General features: G+C 62.7%; 6 protein-coding genes across 6 annotated transcripts; 5 read left to right on the forward strand and 1 right to left on the reverse strand.

The window, feature by feature from the left end:
• Nucleotides 1-718: 718 nt before the first annotated feature.
• SPBR_09247 (mitochondrial n-glutamine methyltransferase mtq1) lies at nucleotides 719-2,020 on the forward strand (the record flags this gene model as incomplete). The annotated part of the gene is made up of 2 exons (XM_040767373.1): nucleotides 719-1,074; nucleotides 1,150-2,020. 2 exons carry the CDS (start codon nucleotides 719-721, stop codon nucleotides 2,018-2,020), a joined length of 1,227 nt encoding a protein of 408 aa, XP_040623111.1.
• Nucleotides 2,021-2,142: 122 nt separating this feature from the next.
• Nucleotides 2,143-5,283, reverse strand: SPBR_03414 (leucyl-tRNA synthetase; the record flags this gene model as incomplete). Its single annotated transcript, XM_040761705.1, has 1 exon — nucleotides 2,143-5,283. The coding sequence occupies one exon, from the start codon at nucleotides 5,281-5,283 to the stop codon at nucleotides 2,143-2,145; it is 3,141 nt and encodes a 1,046-aa protein (XP_040623112.1).
• Nucleotides 5,284-5,773: 490 nt separating this feature from the next.
• SPBR_03490 (uncharacterized protein) lies at nucleotides 5,774-7,166 on the forward strand (the record flags this gene model as incomplete). The annotated part of the gene is made up of 3 exons (XM_040761781.1): nucleotides 5,774-6,013; nucleotides 6,092-6,681; nucleotides 6,740-7,166. The coding sequence occupies 3 exons, from the start codon at nucleotides 5,774-5,776 to the stop codon at nucleotides 7,164-7,166; spliced, it is 1,257 nt and encodes a 418-aa protein (XP_040623113.1).
• A 1,001-nt stretch (nucleotides 7,167-8,167) lies between these two features.
• On the forward strand, nucleotides 8,168-10,251 carry SPBR_03445 (amino acid permease family protein; the record flags this gene model as incomplete). The annotated part of the gene is made up of 2 exons (XM_040761736.1): nucleotides 8,168-9,928; nucleotides 9,988-10,251. 2 exons carry the CDS (start codon nucleotides 8,168-8,170, stop codon nucleotides 10,249-10,251), a joined length of 2,025 nt encoding a protein of 674 aa, XP_040623114.1.
• Nucleotides 10,252-10,658: 407 nt separating this feature from the next.
• Nucleotides 10,659-12,923, forward strand: SPBR_03433 (nulp1-pending protein; the record flags this gene model as incomplete). The annotated part of the gene is made up of 1 exon (XM_040761724.1): nucleotides 10,659-12,923. One exon carries the CDS (start codon nucleotides 10,659-10,661, stop codon nucleotides 12,921-12,923), a length of 2,265 nt encoding a protein of 754 aa, XP_040623115.1.
• Nucleotides 12,924-14,554: 1,631 nt separating this feature from the next.
• SPBR_03552 (copper chaperone) lies at nucleotides 14,555-14,889 on the forward strand (the record flags this gene model as incomplete). Its single annotated transcript, XM_040761843.1, has 2 exons — nucleotides 14,555-14,642; nucleotides 14,723-14,889. 2 exons carry the CDS (start codon nucleotides 14,555-14,557, stop codon nucleotides 14,887-14,889), a joined length of 255 nt encoding a protein of 84 aa, XP_040623116.1.
• Between the last annotated feature and the right edge of the window lie 1,583 nt (nucleotides 14,890-16,472).

The following is a 16,472-nucleotide window of genomic DNA, read 5'->3' on the forward strand; positions in this document are numbered from 1 at the left end:
TTTGCAGATCCTGGGTACCTCTGCCCAGTGCTGAATTTTCTGCTTGGCTCCTTCCTTTGCCCACTCTCTCTTTTCTCGGCCGCGCCTTCTCTCCTTATCCAGGCTGTTCTATCGAAGGATTCAGCCGCTGGGACATGCGGAAGGTACGAGTGTCAGTGGGTTCGTAACGTGTTCTCGTGTTCGCTGCAATCGGCCAGGGTCTGCGGGGCACACTACTCAGACTACTCCAGTGTTGCTGCTATTTCTGGCACCAGCTGATGATTTATGGCGCCGTACGGCGTATGTTCATTCCTATTTTTTTATTTTATTTTTTTTTTTTTTTTTTTTTTTTTTTTTTTTTTTTTTTTACAGTTGTTTTTGGCCTCGAGTTTGTATTCCGACCGGTGACGGTTTTCGCTGTTCTGGCGTCGGTCGTTCCTGCCAGAACAATGACCAACCCGATTGTTCATGGCGCCAAGACGTAAAGGGTCGTTCTTTCTGCGAGGATTGGCGCTGACACTAAAATGAACTAGGGCAGGCCACTGTGCGCAACCACGCCAGGGGTGCTCTTTCCCTCTCGAATGTGATTTGCTTCGCAGTCGTGCCTGCTTCTGGAACAGCCACCAATTCAGCCTTACGGGCAGGCACAGATCGCATTAGCGGGCAAGAGCGCCACGGCAAGGACACCCTTCCCCAAAAGACTGGTCGAGACCGTCGACGTCTTGCGGCGCACAATTGCATGACGCGCAGCGCCGAGTCCGACGACATTGCGACCGCCCGTTTCATGCCCCGTCTCCGGCCGTCGCTGTTTTGGCGTGCACGCCGATCCTCCCCGGGCGCAGCCCTGCTGCTGCCCGTCTGCCGTGACCTGTCGTCGGCGCTGACGGAGCTTCGCTGGATCCAGGCGCACGTGGATGGACCGGACACGAAAACGGCCGACGCTGGGCGGAGCCGACGGCGCACCACCAAAGGGCAACAGAAGGTCCTCGCGCTGTGTCGGAGGCGTGGCCGTGGCGAGCCGTTGCAGTACGTCCTGGGGACGCAGCCGTTTGGGCCGCTGGATCTTCTCTGCCGGCGAGGTGTCTTGATTCCGAGGTGAGCGTTGGATTTGTTTCCTTTCTTTCTCTCTCTTCTTCTCTTCTTGCAAGTCTTGCTGACGCCTGCCGACAGACCCGAACCAGAGGCATATTCCATGCACCTCGCCGACTTGCTGCTGCAGGAGAGGGCGCGAGAGTCCTCCCATGGCGCGCTGCAGGCACCGCTCACGATCCTTGATGCCTGCACAGGAACGGGCTGCATTGCCCTGCTGCTGTATGCCCGGCTGCGCCAGCGGGCCGAGGCAGCGCGTAGGGCGCCGGTGCGCGTCGTCGGCGTCGACCTGGTGCCAGCCGCCGTGTCCCTGGCCAGAGCCAACGCCGTCCGGAATGGGCTTGCGTCCGGACACGAGGGATCGTCCACGGTATCGTCCGGATCGGTGTCGTCTGTCCGCTTTGTGCAGGGCGATTTGTTTGCCGACGACGACTGGTTGCACGAGCCGGCCGTTCAAAGTCTGCTGCAGCAGACGGACGGGGCACAGCCCCCGCGCCTCGACGTCCTGGTGTCCAACCCGCCGTACGTCTCGACGGACGGCTTTGCACGCGACACAGCCCGGTCCGTCCGCCTTTTCGAACCGAAGCTGGCACAGGTGCCTGACGTGGTGCGGGCGTCCCTCGACCACCACGGCCAACCGTATCGTGACGCCACCGCCGCCGCCGCCGAGGACGTATTCTATGTGCGCCTGTTGGACCTTGCCACGCGGCTGGATGCACGAATCCTGTTGTGCGAGACCGGCGGGCTAGAGCAGGCCGAGCGTGTGGTGGCATTGGCGTTGGCAAAGGCGTCGGCAAAGGCGTCGCCGTCTCTTCTCGAGGTGGAGATCTGGGCGGACCAGCCGGACATTGTGGACGTAGACGACCCCGACCGGTCCGTCACAGTGACTGGACGGACCGTAGCTATTAAAGGCAGCGGCCATGGCCGGTCAGTGTTTATACGGCGGAGGTGACGGTGTTTTGCGACGTAAGATGATATGTGGTGATAGTATGTTGCATTTATATACATGGATACCCTTATGTTCTTTGTCCTTTGTCCTTTTTTTTTCTTTTTTTCTTTTTTTCTTTGCACCCCCTAGAAAACAAAGTTGACCAGCTTGCCGTTGCGGACGACAATGGTCTTTTTGGCCTGGCGAATGTCGACGCGGCCGTCGCCCGCTAGCCGGGCGCGGCCCTCGTCGGTGGCCAGGACGGCGTCGGCAAGCCAAGCACCGAGAGCGTCGCCCTGTAGGTCGGCCGGCGCGCGGGGGATGTCGACGGCGCACCGCAGCTTGCCGTTGACCTGGACGGCGCAGTTTTGCAGGCGCGGCTGCAGCCAGGCAGCGGAGCCGTCTTCGCGGGGGAAGACGTCGTTGGGCGCCGCCGCTGGGTTCGGCGTTGACCCGAACAAGCCGGCCGACGACGGCTCCAGCAGACTCCAGCACTCCTCGGCAAAGGCAGGCGTGATCGGGGCGACCATGCGCACGACGGCGGACACAGCAGCGCGCAGGACCGAGGGGGTGACGACGCCAGCCTCCTGGGCCGCCACCAGCGTGTTGGACAGGCGCATGAGATCCGACACGACGGTGTTGAGCGTGTAGATGCGCGTGTACGAGGCCGTCACCGAGGCAATGGTGGTCTGCACCTCGCGCCAGACCGCCGCGTCGGCGTCCCAGCGGGCCATGTCGCTGCTGTTTTTGCTGCTGCGGCGGGCCTTTAAGTCGTCGGCCACAGACGTCGTCGTCGTCGTCGTCGTCGTTGTCGACTGTGCCTCCTTTGCGTCCACCTCGGGCAGGGCGACGACGAGGTCGTGGACACGGCCGAGCCAGCGCGTGACGCCCGTAATCTTGTCCTCGTCCCAGTTGAGGACGTCGGCGACGGGTGCCTGGAAGAGCATGTGGGCGCGCGTAGCGTCGGCGCCGTGGCGCGCAATGGTGTCGGTGGGGTCGACGCCGTTGTGCTTGGACTTGCTCATCTTCTCGTAGGCGACGGCGGCGGGCTGGCCGGTGGCGCGGACGATGGGACGGGCGGGGTCGTCGGTGGTGTCCACCTCGCTGGGAAGCAGGTAGCGGCCGGTGTCGGGGTCGACGAGCGTCTTGCCGTGGACCATGCCCTGCGTGATGAGGCGGGTGAAGGGCTCGTGGACGGGTGTCGAGGAGGACGTGTCCGTGGCAGCCTGACTCTCACCGGCCGGCGGCGCGCCGACCAAGTCCGACGTCATCAACACTTTGTAGATGAAGCGCGCATACAGCAAGTGCAGGATGGCATGCTCGATGCCGCCCAGGTACAGGTCGACAGGCAGGTTCTGCACGGCCTTGTCGGCGGCAAAGGGAGCGTCGACGTTGTGCGGGTCGACAAAGCGCATGTAGTACCAGCTCGAGTCGACAAAGGTGTCCATGGTGTCGGTGTCGCGCTTGGCGGGGCCGTGGCACGACGGGCAGGGCACATGGGCCCAGTCGGCGGCGGCAGGCGATGCCAGCGGGTTGCCGCCGTCCTTGGCGGCGAAATGCGGCTCGACGTCGGGCAGCGTCACGGGCAGGTCCGTCTCGGGCACGGGCACGGCGCCGCAGCGGTCGCAGTGGATGATGGGAATGGGGGCGCCCCAGTAGCGCTGGCGGCTGACGAGCCAGTCGCGCAGGCGCCAGCGCTCCGTGGCCGTGGCCAGCCCGGCGGCCTCGAGCATCGCCAGCAGCTGGGCGCCCGCCTCCTGGGACGGACGGCCCTGGAAGGGACCGCTGTGGGCCGTCATGTAGCCGTGGCCGACGTATGGTGCGTCTCCGTTGGCCGTGCTGTCCGCCTTGTCGTCCGTTTTGTCGTCCGTTTTGTCGTCCTTGTCGACGTCGAGCACCGTGGTGGCCTCGTCCTCCGACGCCGCCAGCACGAAGCGCACAGGGTCGGCGCCGCGGTGCTGGCGCCAAAACGCATGGTCGCGGACGTCGTGGCCCGGCACGCCCATGACGGCGCCCTCACCGTAGTCGCCCAGCACGTAGGGCGCGACGTACACGGGCAGCGACTCCTTGGCGGCGTCGGGGGTGCTGTCGTGGTAGGCCAGCGGGTTGATGGCGCGCAGGTGCGGCAGCAGGTAGCCGACCTTGGCGTCGGGCGGCAGCGCGGGCAGGGTGTCCAAGAAGGCCTGCAGCTCCGGGTCCGACTGGGCGAGCGTCTGCACGACCGGGTGCGACGCGGCCAGCGCGACGTACTGCACGCCGAGCAGCGTGTCGATGCGCGTCGTGTACACCTCCAGGGCCGACGGCACGCCCTGGCCGTACGCGAGCAGCGGGAACTTGACGAGCGCGCCCGCCGAGCGGCCCAGCCAGTGGCGCTGCATGGCGAGCACGCGCTCGGGCCAGGCGTCGTTGTCGGCCAGCACGGCGAGGTCGGCCAGCAGGGCCTCGCGGTAGGCGGAGATGCGCAGGAACCACTGCTTGAGGCGCCGCTTCTCGACGACGGCGCCGGACCGCCACGAGCGGCCCTGGGCGTCGACCTGCTCGTTCGCCAGCACGGTCTGGTCGACGGGGTCGTAGTTGACCTCGGCCTCGGCCTGGTACGCCAGCCCGCGCTTGTGCAGCAGCAAAAAGAGGCGCTGCGTGTGCTTGTAGAAGTCGGGCTCGCACGTCGACAGCTGCCGCGACCAGTCCCAGCTGCCGTTCATGCGGTCGAGCTGCGCACGCATGCGTTCGATGTTGCCGCGCGTCCACGTGGCCGGCTGCACGCCGCGCTCGCGTGCGGCGTTCTCGGCGGGGAGGCCAAACGAGTCCCAGCCCATGGGCAGCAGCACGTCGTGGCCCTGCAGGCGGTAGAAGCGGGCGACGACGTCGGCAATGGCGTAGACGCGCAGGTGGCCCAGGTGGAGGTTGCCCGAGGGGTAGGGAAACATGGGGAGGACATATTTGAAAGGGCGCGGCGAGGTTGCGGAGGAGGAGGAGGATGGCAAAGATGTGTCAGACGAAGCCGACTCGGCGGCCGCCGCCCATTTTGCCTGCCATTTCCGGTCGAGTGCTAGCAAGTCGACTTTGTGGTGTCCGTGATGGGACCGTGAGGCGTCGGCATGGCCGCGTCTCTGCTGACTCGCGCTGTGGGTGACGAGAGGTGATGATGTGGTGGAATTTGTGGCGAGATTTGTGACGAGGCCGGCAGAGGTGGTCCAGCAGCCGCGGTGCGCCCGAGACGCCAGCCGTCGACGCAATGCTGCTTGCACCGGCACGCTGCCTAGGAATCGTCCATTGGAGAGCGGCATGGTGGTGAGGGCATGGTCCTTGGAGACAAGGTGACGGTTGGCAGAGTGGTGAGTGAAGCCAATTGAGATCGTTGTTTCTGCTGTTGTTTGGTGGGCCTTTCTTATCGCGCGATAAGGCAGGCGCTGCAACTGCACCTGCCGTCTGCCGCGTGGGGTCTCGTGGGGTTAGCGCTCCTGCCCAAAACAGCCACTAACAACGGCAGGTGGCACTGGCTACAATCTGGCGTCGATGATGCAAGAAGGGCAGCATTGGACTGGGGCGTTTCAACGTTATCAAGGCGACATGAGACTGCAAACTAGTGGTCGATAATCGATCGCCTTGCATGAATTAGAGGCTGACCTGTGACTCACATGCGAATAGGCGCACGAGAGGCTGTTCTTGGCAGCGTCGACAGCTGGAGGCCATACCATGGCCGTTGTGACGAATGCCGAAAGAATGCTGCCGTCGAGTGAATAGTCGTCCAACTGCTCCGTCATACATCGGAACGCAATGGCCCCGCCGACAGACGAAGAAAAGGACGTGCTGCAGCAGGCTCTATTGGCTCGCCTGGCACCGACGCCGTTTGCCTGCACCGGTCCACTGACTGCGCTCACGAGCGGAACAACCAACTTTGTCTTCCGGGGCGTGCTCGCGCATCCGACAGCCGACGGGGCGCCGAGCATCGTCATCAAGCATGCGACCGACTATGCGGCAGCGAACAAGGACTTTCCCTTGGACGTGACGCGATCTGTACGTGGTCGGTGCGGACGGTGCGAACGGTGCGAACGGTGCGCAACTATGCCTCCCGGTAATTACTGACTGCGGCAGCTCTTTGAAGAGACGATGCTGAATGCGTTGAACGATTTCCCACGGGAACGGGAACGGCCGACGACATCTTTCGACCGCCAGGCAGCTCCGTTCGAAGCAAAGGCGCCGCGGCTGCTGTGGTTTGACCGGGCCACCAACACGCAGGTGCTCGAGGACTTTCCCGCGGCCGTCGACCTCAAGTCCATGCTGCTGGCGGCCGTCAACCGGGGGACAGAGACGAGGCATCGTCTCGCACAGGATGCACAGCTCAGCCGCTCCGTCGGCGTGGCGCTGGGCGCATGGCTGCGCTCCTTTCATGCTTGGACGTCGGAGCGCGGGGCAGCCCGTTCGGCGCTGCGGCTGGCCATGGCAGCCAACGAGCCCATGCGCCGACTGAAGCGCCAGATCACGTACGACGCCCTGGTCCGCGTGGTCGCGCAGTTCCCAGAAGCCCTTGGGGGTCGTCTTCCTATTCTCGAAGCGGTGCAAGCCGCGGCAGCCGCCGAGTTTGACAAAACGCCGCCGGCCGAGCGTGAGGATGGCGGCGACGACGACGACGACGATGACAGAGAAGACTGGGGCATCATCCACGGCGACTTTTGGTCGGGAAAGTGAGTAAACGCGCGCCTCGGCCTGCTTTACTGTATTCTGCTACGCTAACTCGTCCAGCATCCTCCTCCCCGACGAGGACCACCTCAAGCCGCATGCGCCTGGGCAGCCGCTCTTCGTCGTCGACTGGGAGTTTGCGCAGTACGGCCGCCGCGCGTACGACATTGGCCAGCTGCTCGGTGACCTGGTCGAGCGCGACCACTTCCGAGGCGCGAAAGCGTCACGGGACGTCCTCGCCGGGTTCGTGTCGGGCTACTTTGGCGAGGCCGAAGAAAAGACAAAACGCCGACGTGCGTTCCGCATTGCCATCCACGCCGGCGTCCAGCTCATCGGCTGCTTCATCCGGCGCGCCCCCACGGGACCACTGCCCGGCACGCCCGAGCAGGTCCGGCAGGCCATCCAGCTGGGCACAGATTTTGTGGTCAAGGCCTGGACGGAAGACCGTGTCTGGTTCCAGAACAGCGTCCTCGCGCCATTGTTTGAGTAAGGGGAAGGGAGGCGAAACAAGTATTGAATGCATCTCAAGCACGCCGTATGTAGATCTACGGCAAAGCCAGCCAAGCCAAGCGTCCGCAGGTGTGCAAAGGGATGCGGAAACAATGCCAGATGTAATTCGTATTCAGTATAAGTTGTAGAGGCTCCGTAATACGGGGTAATTGGGATGTGTTGATGCTTGCCCCTGAAAGACACTGGAGATGGTAAAATGACCCTATTTCACCAGCATCCACTGGAGCCACTCTGGACGCACAAGCTCCTGCCAAAACCAGAAGGGGCCAGTGCTGGCTGTCGTATTTTTGGCTTTTATTCGGTGCCACTTGCTCCTTCCGCACTGTCATTGGTTGGCGCAGCTGCCTGTTCTGCCCTGTGCGCGCCGAATGCTCCTTCCAAAAGGCACCTCCAACAGGCTCGCCAGGGGCGACGTTTTCGGAAGGCAGCCCCTGCTTTGTGCCGCCGATCTGGCCCCTGCCTTTTCGAGCAAGATCTTGTCTTGACGGCTTACTAGCCACTTAGCCACTGGACAATTCCCAAACATCGCCTGGAAGCATATTTGATGCATTTTGATGCATTTTGATGATTTCATCACCAGCGTCTTCTCTTCCACTCTGACGACTGCCACGACTTGTCTACAACGACGACGCGCACCGGACGTTCATACTGGGGCATAGCATTTCCGTTTTGTCCTTCTTCACACGGCGCATTCCCTATTACGGCATTAATCCAGCGCTTGCATCTTGGCACACGACGGCGACTTTCAAGCATCTTGTGTCTGTTGACTCCTGCTTTGGACAGTTCTGTCGCCCGCGACGATCGCGGACGACCGCTGCAGCTTCCTAATTGTACTGCGCCGCCCACTCGACGACCCGTGGCCGCCATGCGCCGAGGCACACAGTGATCCCATCCCCTGACAACGACGATCAACAACGCGAACGTCGTCATATTAATCCGACCACTGCATTTTCTTTCGCCTTCCCCCCTCCCACTCCTCCGATGCCTGTCGCATACGCCAACCTCCAGCCGCACACGCGCGACTCGCTGGAGCTCGCGTCCCTGGCCAGCTCCAGCCAGGTCGATGCGGGCTCGAATGCAAGCGGTGCCGACGGCGGCGTGGCGTCGTCGCGGCCCAGCATCTCGTCGTCGCGCAAGGCGTCACTCGAGCGCGAAGACCCGCTCGACTTTCACAACCCGGCCGCCCTGGGCCGCCGCGACAGCGACGACTACGACGAGGAAAACGACGACGGCAACCGGCCATTACGATACGGCGGCAGCGGCGGCGGCAGCGGCAGCGGCAGCGGCAGCGGGGCACGACCGGGCGGCCATGGCCGCACATTCTCCGTCTCGTCGGGCTTCGACCTGGCCGCCAACCTGTTTCCACTCTCGTCGACCGCCGGCGGCGACGGGTACGCGCCCATTGGCGCGCCCACGTCGACGGCGGCCGGCAGCGGCGGCGGTCTGCTGGGCGCGGGCTCGCTCGAGCGGCACAAGACGCTGACGTTTCTCAACGGGCTGTCGCTGATCGTCGGCTTGATTATCGGCTCCGGCATCTTCTCGTCGCCGAGCCTGGTCAACGCCAACGTCGGGTCGCCCGGCGCGGCGCTGCTGGTGTGGGTGGTGGCGGGCGTGCTGGCGTGGACGGGGGCGGCGAGCTACGCGGAGCTGGGCGGGGCGATCCCGCTCAACGGCGGGTCGCAGGTGTACCTGGCCAAGATCCTGGGCGAGCTGTTTGGGTTTTTGTTCACGTGGGTCGCCGTGCTGGTGCTCAAGCCCGGCAGCGCGGCCATCATCGCGCTCATCATGGGCGAGTACCTGGTGCGCGCCGTCGTGGGCGCCGACGCCGTCGACGTCAGCCCCTGGATCAACAAGTCCGTGGCGCTGCTGGGCGTGCTGCTGGTGACGCTCATGAACGGCGTCTCCACCAAGCTGGGCACGCGCGTCAACGACCTGCTCATGTTCCTCAAGTTCGTGGCGCTGCTGGGCGTCACCGTCACGGGCATCGTCGTGGCCGCCACGGGCTACGCGTACGCGGGGCAGCCGAGCCTCGACTGGAAGACGCGCGCGTGGTTTGCCGGCACGAAGCTGGACGCGTCGGCCTGGGCCGTCGCCGTGTACGCGGGGCTCTGGGCCTTTGACGGCTGGGACAACACCAACTACGTCGTCGGCGAGTTCCGGAACCCGCGCCGCGACCTGCCGCGCGTCATCCACACGGCCATGCCGCTCGTCATTGGCTGCTACGTGCTGGCCAACGTGGCCTACTTCTTGGTCCTGTCGCTCGACGCCATCAACGCCACCAACACCGTCGCCGTCGTGTTCGGCGCCAAGGTCTTTGGCCCCGTCGGCGCCCTCGTCTTTGCGCTCGTCGTCAGCGCCTCGTGCTTTGGCGCCCTCAACAGCTCGACGTTTACCAGCAGCCGGCTCGTGTACGTCGCCGGCCGCGAGGGCTACCTGCCGGCCGTGTTTGGGCGCATCGGCCTGGGCGCGGGCGACGAGGCCGGCGGCGCCGGCGGCGGTCCTTTGGGGGCCTTGGGCGGCGGCAGCAGCGGCAGCGGCGGCGGCGGCAGCGGTGGCCGTCTCCGCACACGCATCCACGCGCCGCACAGCCGCTCCTGGCTCGGCCGCCTGTTTGCGCGCCTCGTGGCCGACGAGGACACGGGCCTCTTCTTCACGCCCATCTACGCGCTCGCGCTCAACTGCGCGCTGACGTGCATCTACGTCTTTGTGGGCGAGTTCGGCACGCTGCTCACGTTTTACGGCGTCGCCGGCTACACGTTTTACTTTTGACCGTCCTCGGCCTCATCGTCCTTCGCGTCAAGGAGCCGCACCTGGAGCGGCCCTACAAGGTGTGGATCACGACGCCCATCATCTTTTGCTGCGTCTCGCTCTTCCTGCTGAGCCGCGCCGTCTTTGGCCAGCCGCTGCAGACGGTCATTGTCGTGGGCTTTGTGCTGGCCGGCGTGCCCGTCTACTACTGGCGCGTCTGGTCGCAGCGCCGCAGCGGCAGCAAGCGGGAGCGCGGCGACGGCGGCGACGGTGACGGTGTGCCGTGGTACAAGTTTTGGCAGACATGGCGCCGGTGAAGAAGGCGACCAAACGGCCGTGGGGGATGGTCGTCTCGCACATTGTGTCTGTCATTTTGTAGTTTGTATTTTGTCCATGACGGCTTGACCCCCATCGGGGCTTGTCTTGCATAGCAACGGGGTTTGGAATGAAAAGTCTTTCGAGGACAATGCATTGATTGAGTGGTCGTCTGCGTGGTCGTTCGTTTGAAGTTCCTCTCTTACATAAGCAAGCTCCACTTAAAAGTTGACAGCACTCTGGCGGGGTCACCTGTGACTGTGCACGCAGCGGCCAACGACGTAATTCAGCATCTTTAGCACTTTAGCACTGAGGGCCGCTAAAAGATTTGACTTTGACCTGCTGCACTGTATCTCCATCTGCACTCTTCATTCACGCGTCTCACCACCGCACAAGCACAACTGCAGCCATGTCGAGCCGACAATTGAAGAAGCTGCGCGCGCAGGAAGAGCGGAGAGCGCAAACGTCGGGCCGTGCCCATGCGGACGAGGCCCACGAGAACAACGACGGCATCGACGACGATGAGGAAGAAGCCGACGTCGACACGCGACCACGGCCCAAGAATGTGTTTGCTGCGTTTGCCGCATTAGGCGACGAGGGCGACGACGACGACGACGACGAGAAGGAAAAGGACGGCGACGAGGCAGACGAGCAGCAGCCACAGGTCAAGGACGGCAGCGACGCGGCACGACCAGCACCAAAAGCGGGCAAAAAGAAAAAGAAGAAGGGCAAGGGAGGCAAGCCGGCAGCGGCAGCAGCAGCAGCAGCAGCAGCAGCAGCAGCAGCAGAAGCGGCAGCGACGGCACCAGACGGCCTCGACGAGATTGACCGTGCCCTCGAAGAGCTGCGGCTGAAAGAGGGCGCCAAGGCGGGCACCGCAGGCCCGGCAGGCGGACCCCACAGCAACAGCACACGCACCCTCGACGCCGCCGCCCACGACATCCGGGTCAGCTTCGCGGACCTGCGCGTGCTCAACGAGCTGCGCGAGGTGTTTGGGCGCGACATTGTGCAGGCGGCGGCCGCGGACGATGCGCTGGGCGTGCCCGGGCGGCGGCCGCGAGGCGAGGCGGGCGAGGCGGGCGAGGGCAACAACCCAAACGTGGTCATGATGGACCTCGAGTCGTTTCTGCGCGCGCCGCCGCCGCCGCCGCGTGGGATGGTGTACGTGGGCGCCAACGGGCAGCGGCTGCCGTCTGCGAGCGGTGTGGCCGGCCTGGTGGCCAAGCGCAACCCGTTTATCCAGTGGAAGGACACGTGGCCGCGGGGGACGTCGGGCGGGCTGGCGATGCGGCAGGTGACGGAAGGGACGGCGGCGGCGCGGGGCGTCGTGGAGTATGCGTTTGTGCACAGCCCGGCGTACGTGGTCCTGGAAGACGAGTTCTTCACGCTGGTGATGATGCACAACCCGCAGCCGCTGATTCAGTTCCTGCGGGACCACCCGTTCCACATTGCGTCGCTGATCCAAATCAGCCGCGTGGCCAAGCTGCAGGACCAGAACGCGTCGCTGGCGGCCGACCTCTGCGAGCGGGCGCTCTTTTCGTTTGGCCGGTCGACGCTGTCGTCGTTCCGGCAGACACTGGCCGCGGGCCGCGCGCGCCTGAGCTTCTACCGGCCCGAGAACCGCCAGTTCCTGCTCGCGGGCTACCACTACGTGCGCAGCCTGATGGCGCGCGGCACCTACCGCACGGCGCTGGCGTGGACGAAGCTGTTTATGAGCCTGATGCCGCACGACGAGTATGCGCTGGTGCTGTATGCGCAGGCGCTGGCCGTGCGGGCGTTTGAAGCGCGTTGGCTGGTGTCCTACCTGGGCACGCCGACGAATGGCAGCGAGGAGGGGGAGAAGGAGGAGGAGGGGGAAGAGGACGAGACGGTCCCGGCTCTGCGCAACAACCCGATGCGCGACTACATCCGGCAGTCGCTCGTGCCGGCCCTTTTACAGACAAAGGATGTGGACGGCGCAAAGACGGCCCTGGCCCGCGGCATGGCGCGTCTGCCCTGGCTGTACGGTGCGCTGTTCCAGGCGCTGGGTCTCGACGTGCCGCGGGCCGTCTGGGGTGTCCCGCCCCGCGACGACCGGGAGACGCTCTACACGCAGCTGTACGTGCACCTCGCCAAGGAGCTGTGGGACGCGCCCCAGGCGCGCGCGCTCCTCCGCGAGGTGGCCGACGGCCTGTCCGCACAGCCCAAGATCGACGCCGCGACGTTGCCGCCGGCGCCGCCCATGACGCTCAGCCTCGCCCGCTTTGTGTACCTGGACGGCACGCCGGCGCTCATGGCGCTCGTGCCCCGCGACATGCTCCACGCGGCGCCCAACTACGACTTTGACCCGCTGCCGCCCGCCCGCGAGGCCAACGAGTTCTCCAACCGGTCGCAGGTGCGGCCCTGGATCATGGCGGCGAGCGATCGGCAGCATGGCGGGCACCGGCAGATGCCGGTGCTGCCGGACGATTTCCTGATGCCGGGGCAGCTGATTGAAGTGGAGGAGGCCGAGGACGAGGAGGATGAGTATGACGAGGACGACGAGTACGACGACGAGTTTGAGGTGGCCGAGGACGAAGAGTATGCCGAGCCAGCACCCACAGCCGCGGACACGCCCGCGTCAGCGCCGCGGCAAAGTCCGGGCGGCGGTGGAGGTGGTGGCATGCCGGGCGCATGGTTTGACGATGATGCGTAGGGGCGAGACCAGCCCAACGACGCCCAACGAATTCAAACATAGAAAATAGACATTGTATCTTACATCTTGGGAACCAAGACAAGCGCCAGCAACAAGGGAAGCGAGCACGGCAGATGTCTTGCATGAGTTGTTGCTCCGTGTGCATCTGTCTGCACCCGCGGCATGCAAGCAGGCGAGCCGCCGGCGCAACGATTCGCTACCAGCAGTTCGTAACATGCATGGTCGCATCCATCGTTGGACCAGAGACGCGAGACTGACCTGTGATCGGCATGGCGTGGCGTGCTGGCTGTAACGTCGTTGTGCATCTTTTTGCGTTCTCCTCAACGGCTCTGGCCGTGCCAAGCGATCAAACCCGACGGGCCGCAGAGAGGGGAGAGGACAGAGTGCAGTAGTGCAGTGAGCTCATAGTGCATTTCAAAGCAAGCTTGTCGGGACTGTGGCAATTGGTGAGCGTCGTCCATCTGTCGTGTCTGGCGTCTCTGATTGTTTGGAAGAGGCTTTTGCGACAGACATTTGAGCATGTTTCAGCTTGGGCGAGATGATTTGCAGGGAAGAGAGATACGGAAGTGGAAGGAGGTCGACAGACCAAAAACAGAAGGACCTGGGGGCCGTTCAGACAGTCGTTTCATGTTGCTTCCACGCCAGAGGAAGGAGTGAGCCAGGTCTCTCGGACAAGAGACAAGGTCCGACGGCAGGTGCGACCGCAGACACAGAAACCAGCAGCACATATGACGCAGCGGACAAAGGACGCAACAGAGACAAGTGTCGCCAACACATGCCATACGCCGTAATTGGTCCCTTTCCCAACTGTCTTGCAGCTGACCTCCCAAAATAGATGTCCGTCTCACGGCGTGGAACATGAATCAGACGTGGTCGGTTCACGTACGCACAAATGGCGCAGATGCTTCGAGAGGGTTGGGGAAGGAGCAAACGGAGAGTCGAATCTCGGGTTCTTTCCTTTGGCATTGAGACTGAAAGCACCCAAAGTAAAGGCAGAGACGCCTAAGATTACAATATACAGAGTATTCACTTGGCCGTGCCGGTTGGAAGACGCCTGCAAGACACAGAGTGCATGTCTCGACGGGAATGGTGACAGCGAGCACGCAATAGATGCGACAAAGGGTTTCTCGCAGTGGAGTGGCCTGCGGCGTTTGGAGTCAGCCCCTAGCCCACCCCTAGCCCACTGTATGTCCCCCCTAAAGACCCCCTAACGGCCCTAACGGCCCCGTAACATTATTAATCCTCGGTGCGTAGGCGGACCGCTCGCTAAATTGGGGCACTGGGGCAGCCCCATGCGCTCTGACGTGTCCCAAACCTGCTCAGAAACGGCAGTGGAAGCCGTGTGCCCAGCCCTTGTTAGCCTGTGGCCAGCCCCGAAACAGCGGCACACCTCTCTTGCCACACCCACACGCCCCTCCTAAGCGCTGTCGCAAGTCGATTTCTAATGCTTCTGACGACTTCTCTCAGCGACTTCTCTCTACAAAAGGACGACGTCCACCACCGTCTGAGATGTTTCTGAACAACGCACAACACGAACAACGCACACTCTCACCACGAACCATTACCATTTACCCATCACCACTGCCAAGACATCCCTCCACCCGCATACCCACCCACCCACGCACATCACAATGGCCGACCACACCTACAAGTTCAACGTCAGCATGTCCTGCGGCGGCTGCTCCGGCGCCGTCGACCGCGTCCTGAAGCGGTTGGAGGGTACGTCTCTCTCCCTCTCCCGTCCCCCGTCTCTCGTGACGCCTGTCGACGTCTCGTACTAACCTGCTTTCGCGTCACAGGCGTCAAGAGCTACGAGGTCTCCCTCGAGAGCCAGTCGGCCACCGTCGTGGCCGACCCCGGCCTGTCCTACGAGACGGTCCTCAAGACGATTTCCAAGACGGGCAAGAAGGTCAACTCGGGCGAGGCCGACGGCGAGAGCCGCAGCGTGGAGGTGCAGGCGGACTAAGGGACCAAGCGGGCGCCGGCAAGCGGAGCGCGACCGGCGAGGCGAGCGTGAACAATTGCTCACGGAAGGACAACGACCGCAGCGAGGAAGGGGAAACCAACGAGCACACTTATGAACTAGCGTTTTCGCAAAGCAAGACAAACAAGCGGTTATGATTTTCATGGGACCATGCCTGATGCGTGACTGAAGCAGGGCCCTTGATGTGAGCCACGGATGATCCAAGACGAGAGCTGTACTTTACACTGCGGCTTGGCGATGGGCTGGATCGTGAAGACGGAAAGGGACAAGTATGGGAAAAAGGAAACGTCAGGATGACTTGCCCCCCGGGGCGGATCCGGGCCTTTGACGGCTCTCATTCATACACTGTCCATTTCCGACGCTGGATCGCCTCTCCTCCAGTAGGGGCTGGGTAAGGCCAGTATCTGTGGGTTGCTGGGATGGCTGGAAGCGAACGGACGTAGACTCGGCATGGGTGCCATACTGTAGCAGTCTTGTCCACGGCCTGGCTTCCCTCGCGAGCCGGGATTCTCTTCACCCATTGTAGGACGACAACCAGGTGCAGAGAGAATCAGAAGCACGAGATGTGGGGGAGGACACAACGAGCAAGAGGGCTGCTATTTACCGGCGGCTGGACGGCACGTCCACAGGATGGAAAGGGTCTCCCACTATTTTTGTGCCCCCGGACAGCCACTCTATTTGCTTTATATTGGCATCGCTCGTCCCACGCCGGGATGGTGGCTTGCTTCTGTGGTGCGGAGGCAAATCGATGCAGAGTGCTTTGTGCGAACAGGGGACGTGAAGCCTTACCTGTGTCTCCTTTGGTAGTCACTCTAAACGACGGGAGGAGAAACTAACAGTACGAGCGAATAGAATCGAAAAGACAAAGAAAGAAAAGAAAGAAACGCTGCAACTCACTATTCTGTCACTTTGTATGGTGGAATTCAATATCCCGTGTCCATGTTTGCAGCCGTCAGTACACAATATATGAAGAGATGAACACGATGTCCTTCCCCACTCCCCACTCCCCACAACACGGCAGATATATATGCTGTATCCTTACGATCCTTGGTGCCAGCGTGACGCGACCCGGATGTGCTGCAATGTCTGCATCTATGATCCCCAACCCTGTGGTCAACCTTATACGCTTCTCCGTTTGAGCACATTTTCATAATTTGTCCCCCATCTCGACATCCGAGCTAGAAAAGACGGCAAGTGTAAGCGGCACTCGTCGACGTTGATCCCATCATGACCGGCCAAACTGTGCCACGCATGCCGCCGTCGTCGGCTATGGGCACCGTGTGCTCTGTTTAATCTCCTTTCACTCACTGTGCGCGGCCACGCTGGTCTTCCTGCGTCATCGTCATCGTGTCGCAGTGTGTATAGAGTCTCATGACCGGGACAGGTCCTCTTCTTTCGAGGCCGGGTCTAGAAACGAGGGTCGAGAAAGGAGGGTCTACAAATGAAGAGCTGGCTTCCGTGGCCGTGTGTGTTTATATTTATGTCGGCTCACCCATGTCTTCTGTCTCCATACGTAGACGAGACCAGCAGCCAAAACAATAAATACCTGAAGACACGGTCCCACG

The sequence above is a fragment of the Sporothrix brasiliensis genome (genome assembly GCF_000820605.1).
Source record: "Sporothrix brasiliensis 5110 chromosome Unknown Cont13, whole genome shotgun sequence".
Taxonomy (NCBI): Eukaryota; Fungi; Ascomycota; class Sordariomycetes; order Ophiostomatales; family Ophiostomataceae; genus Sporothrix; species Sporothrix brasiliensis.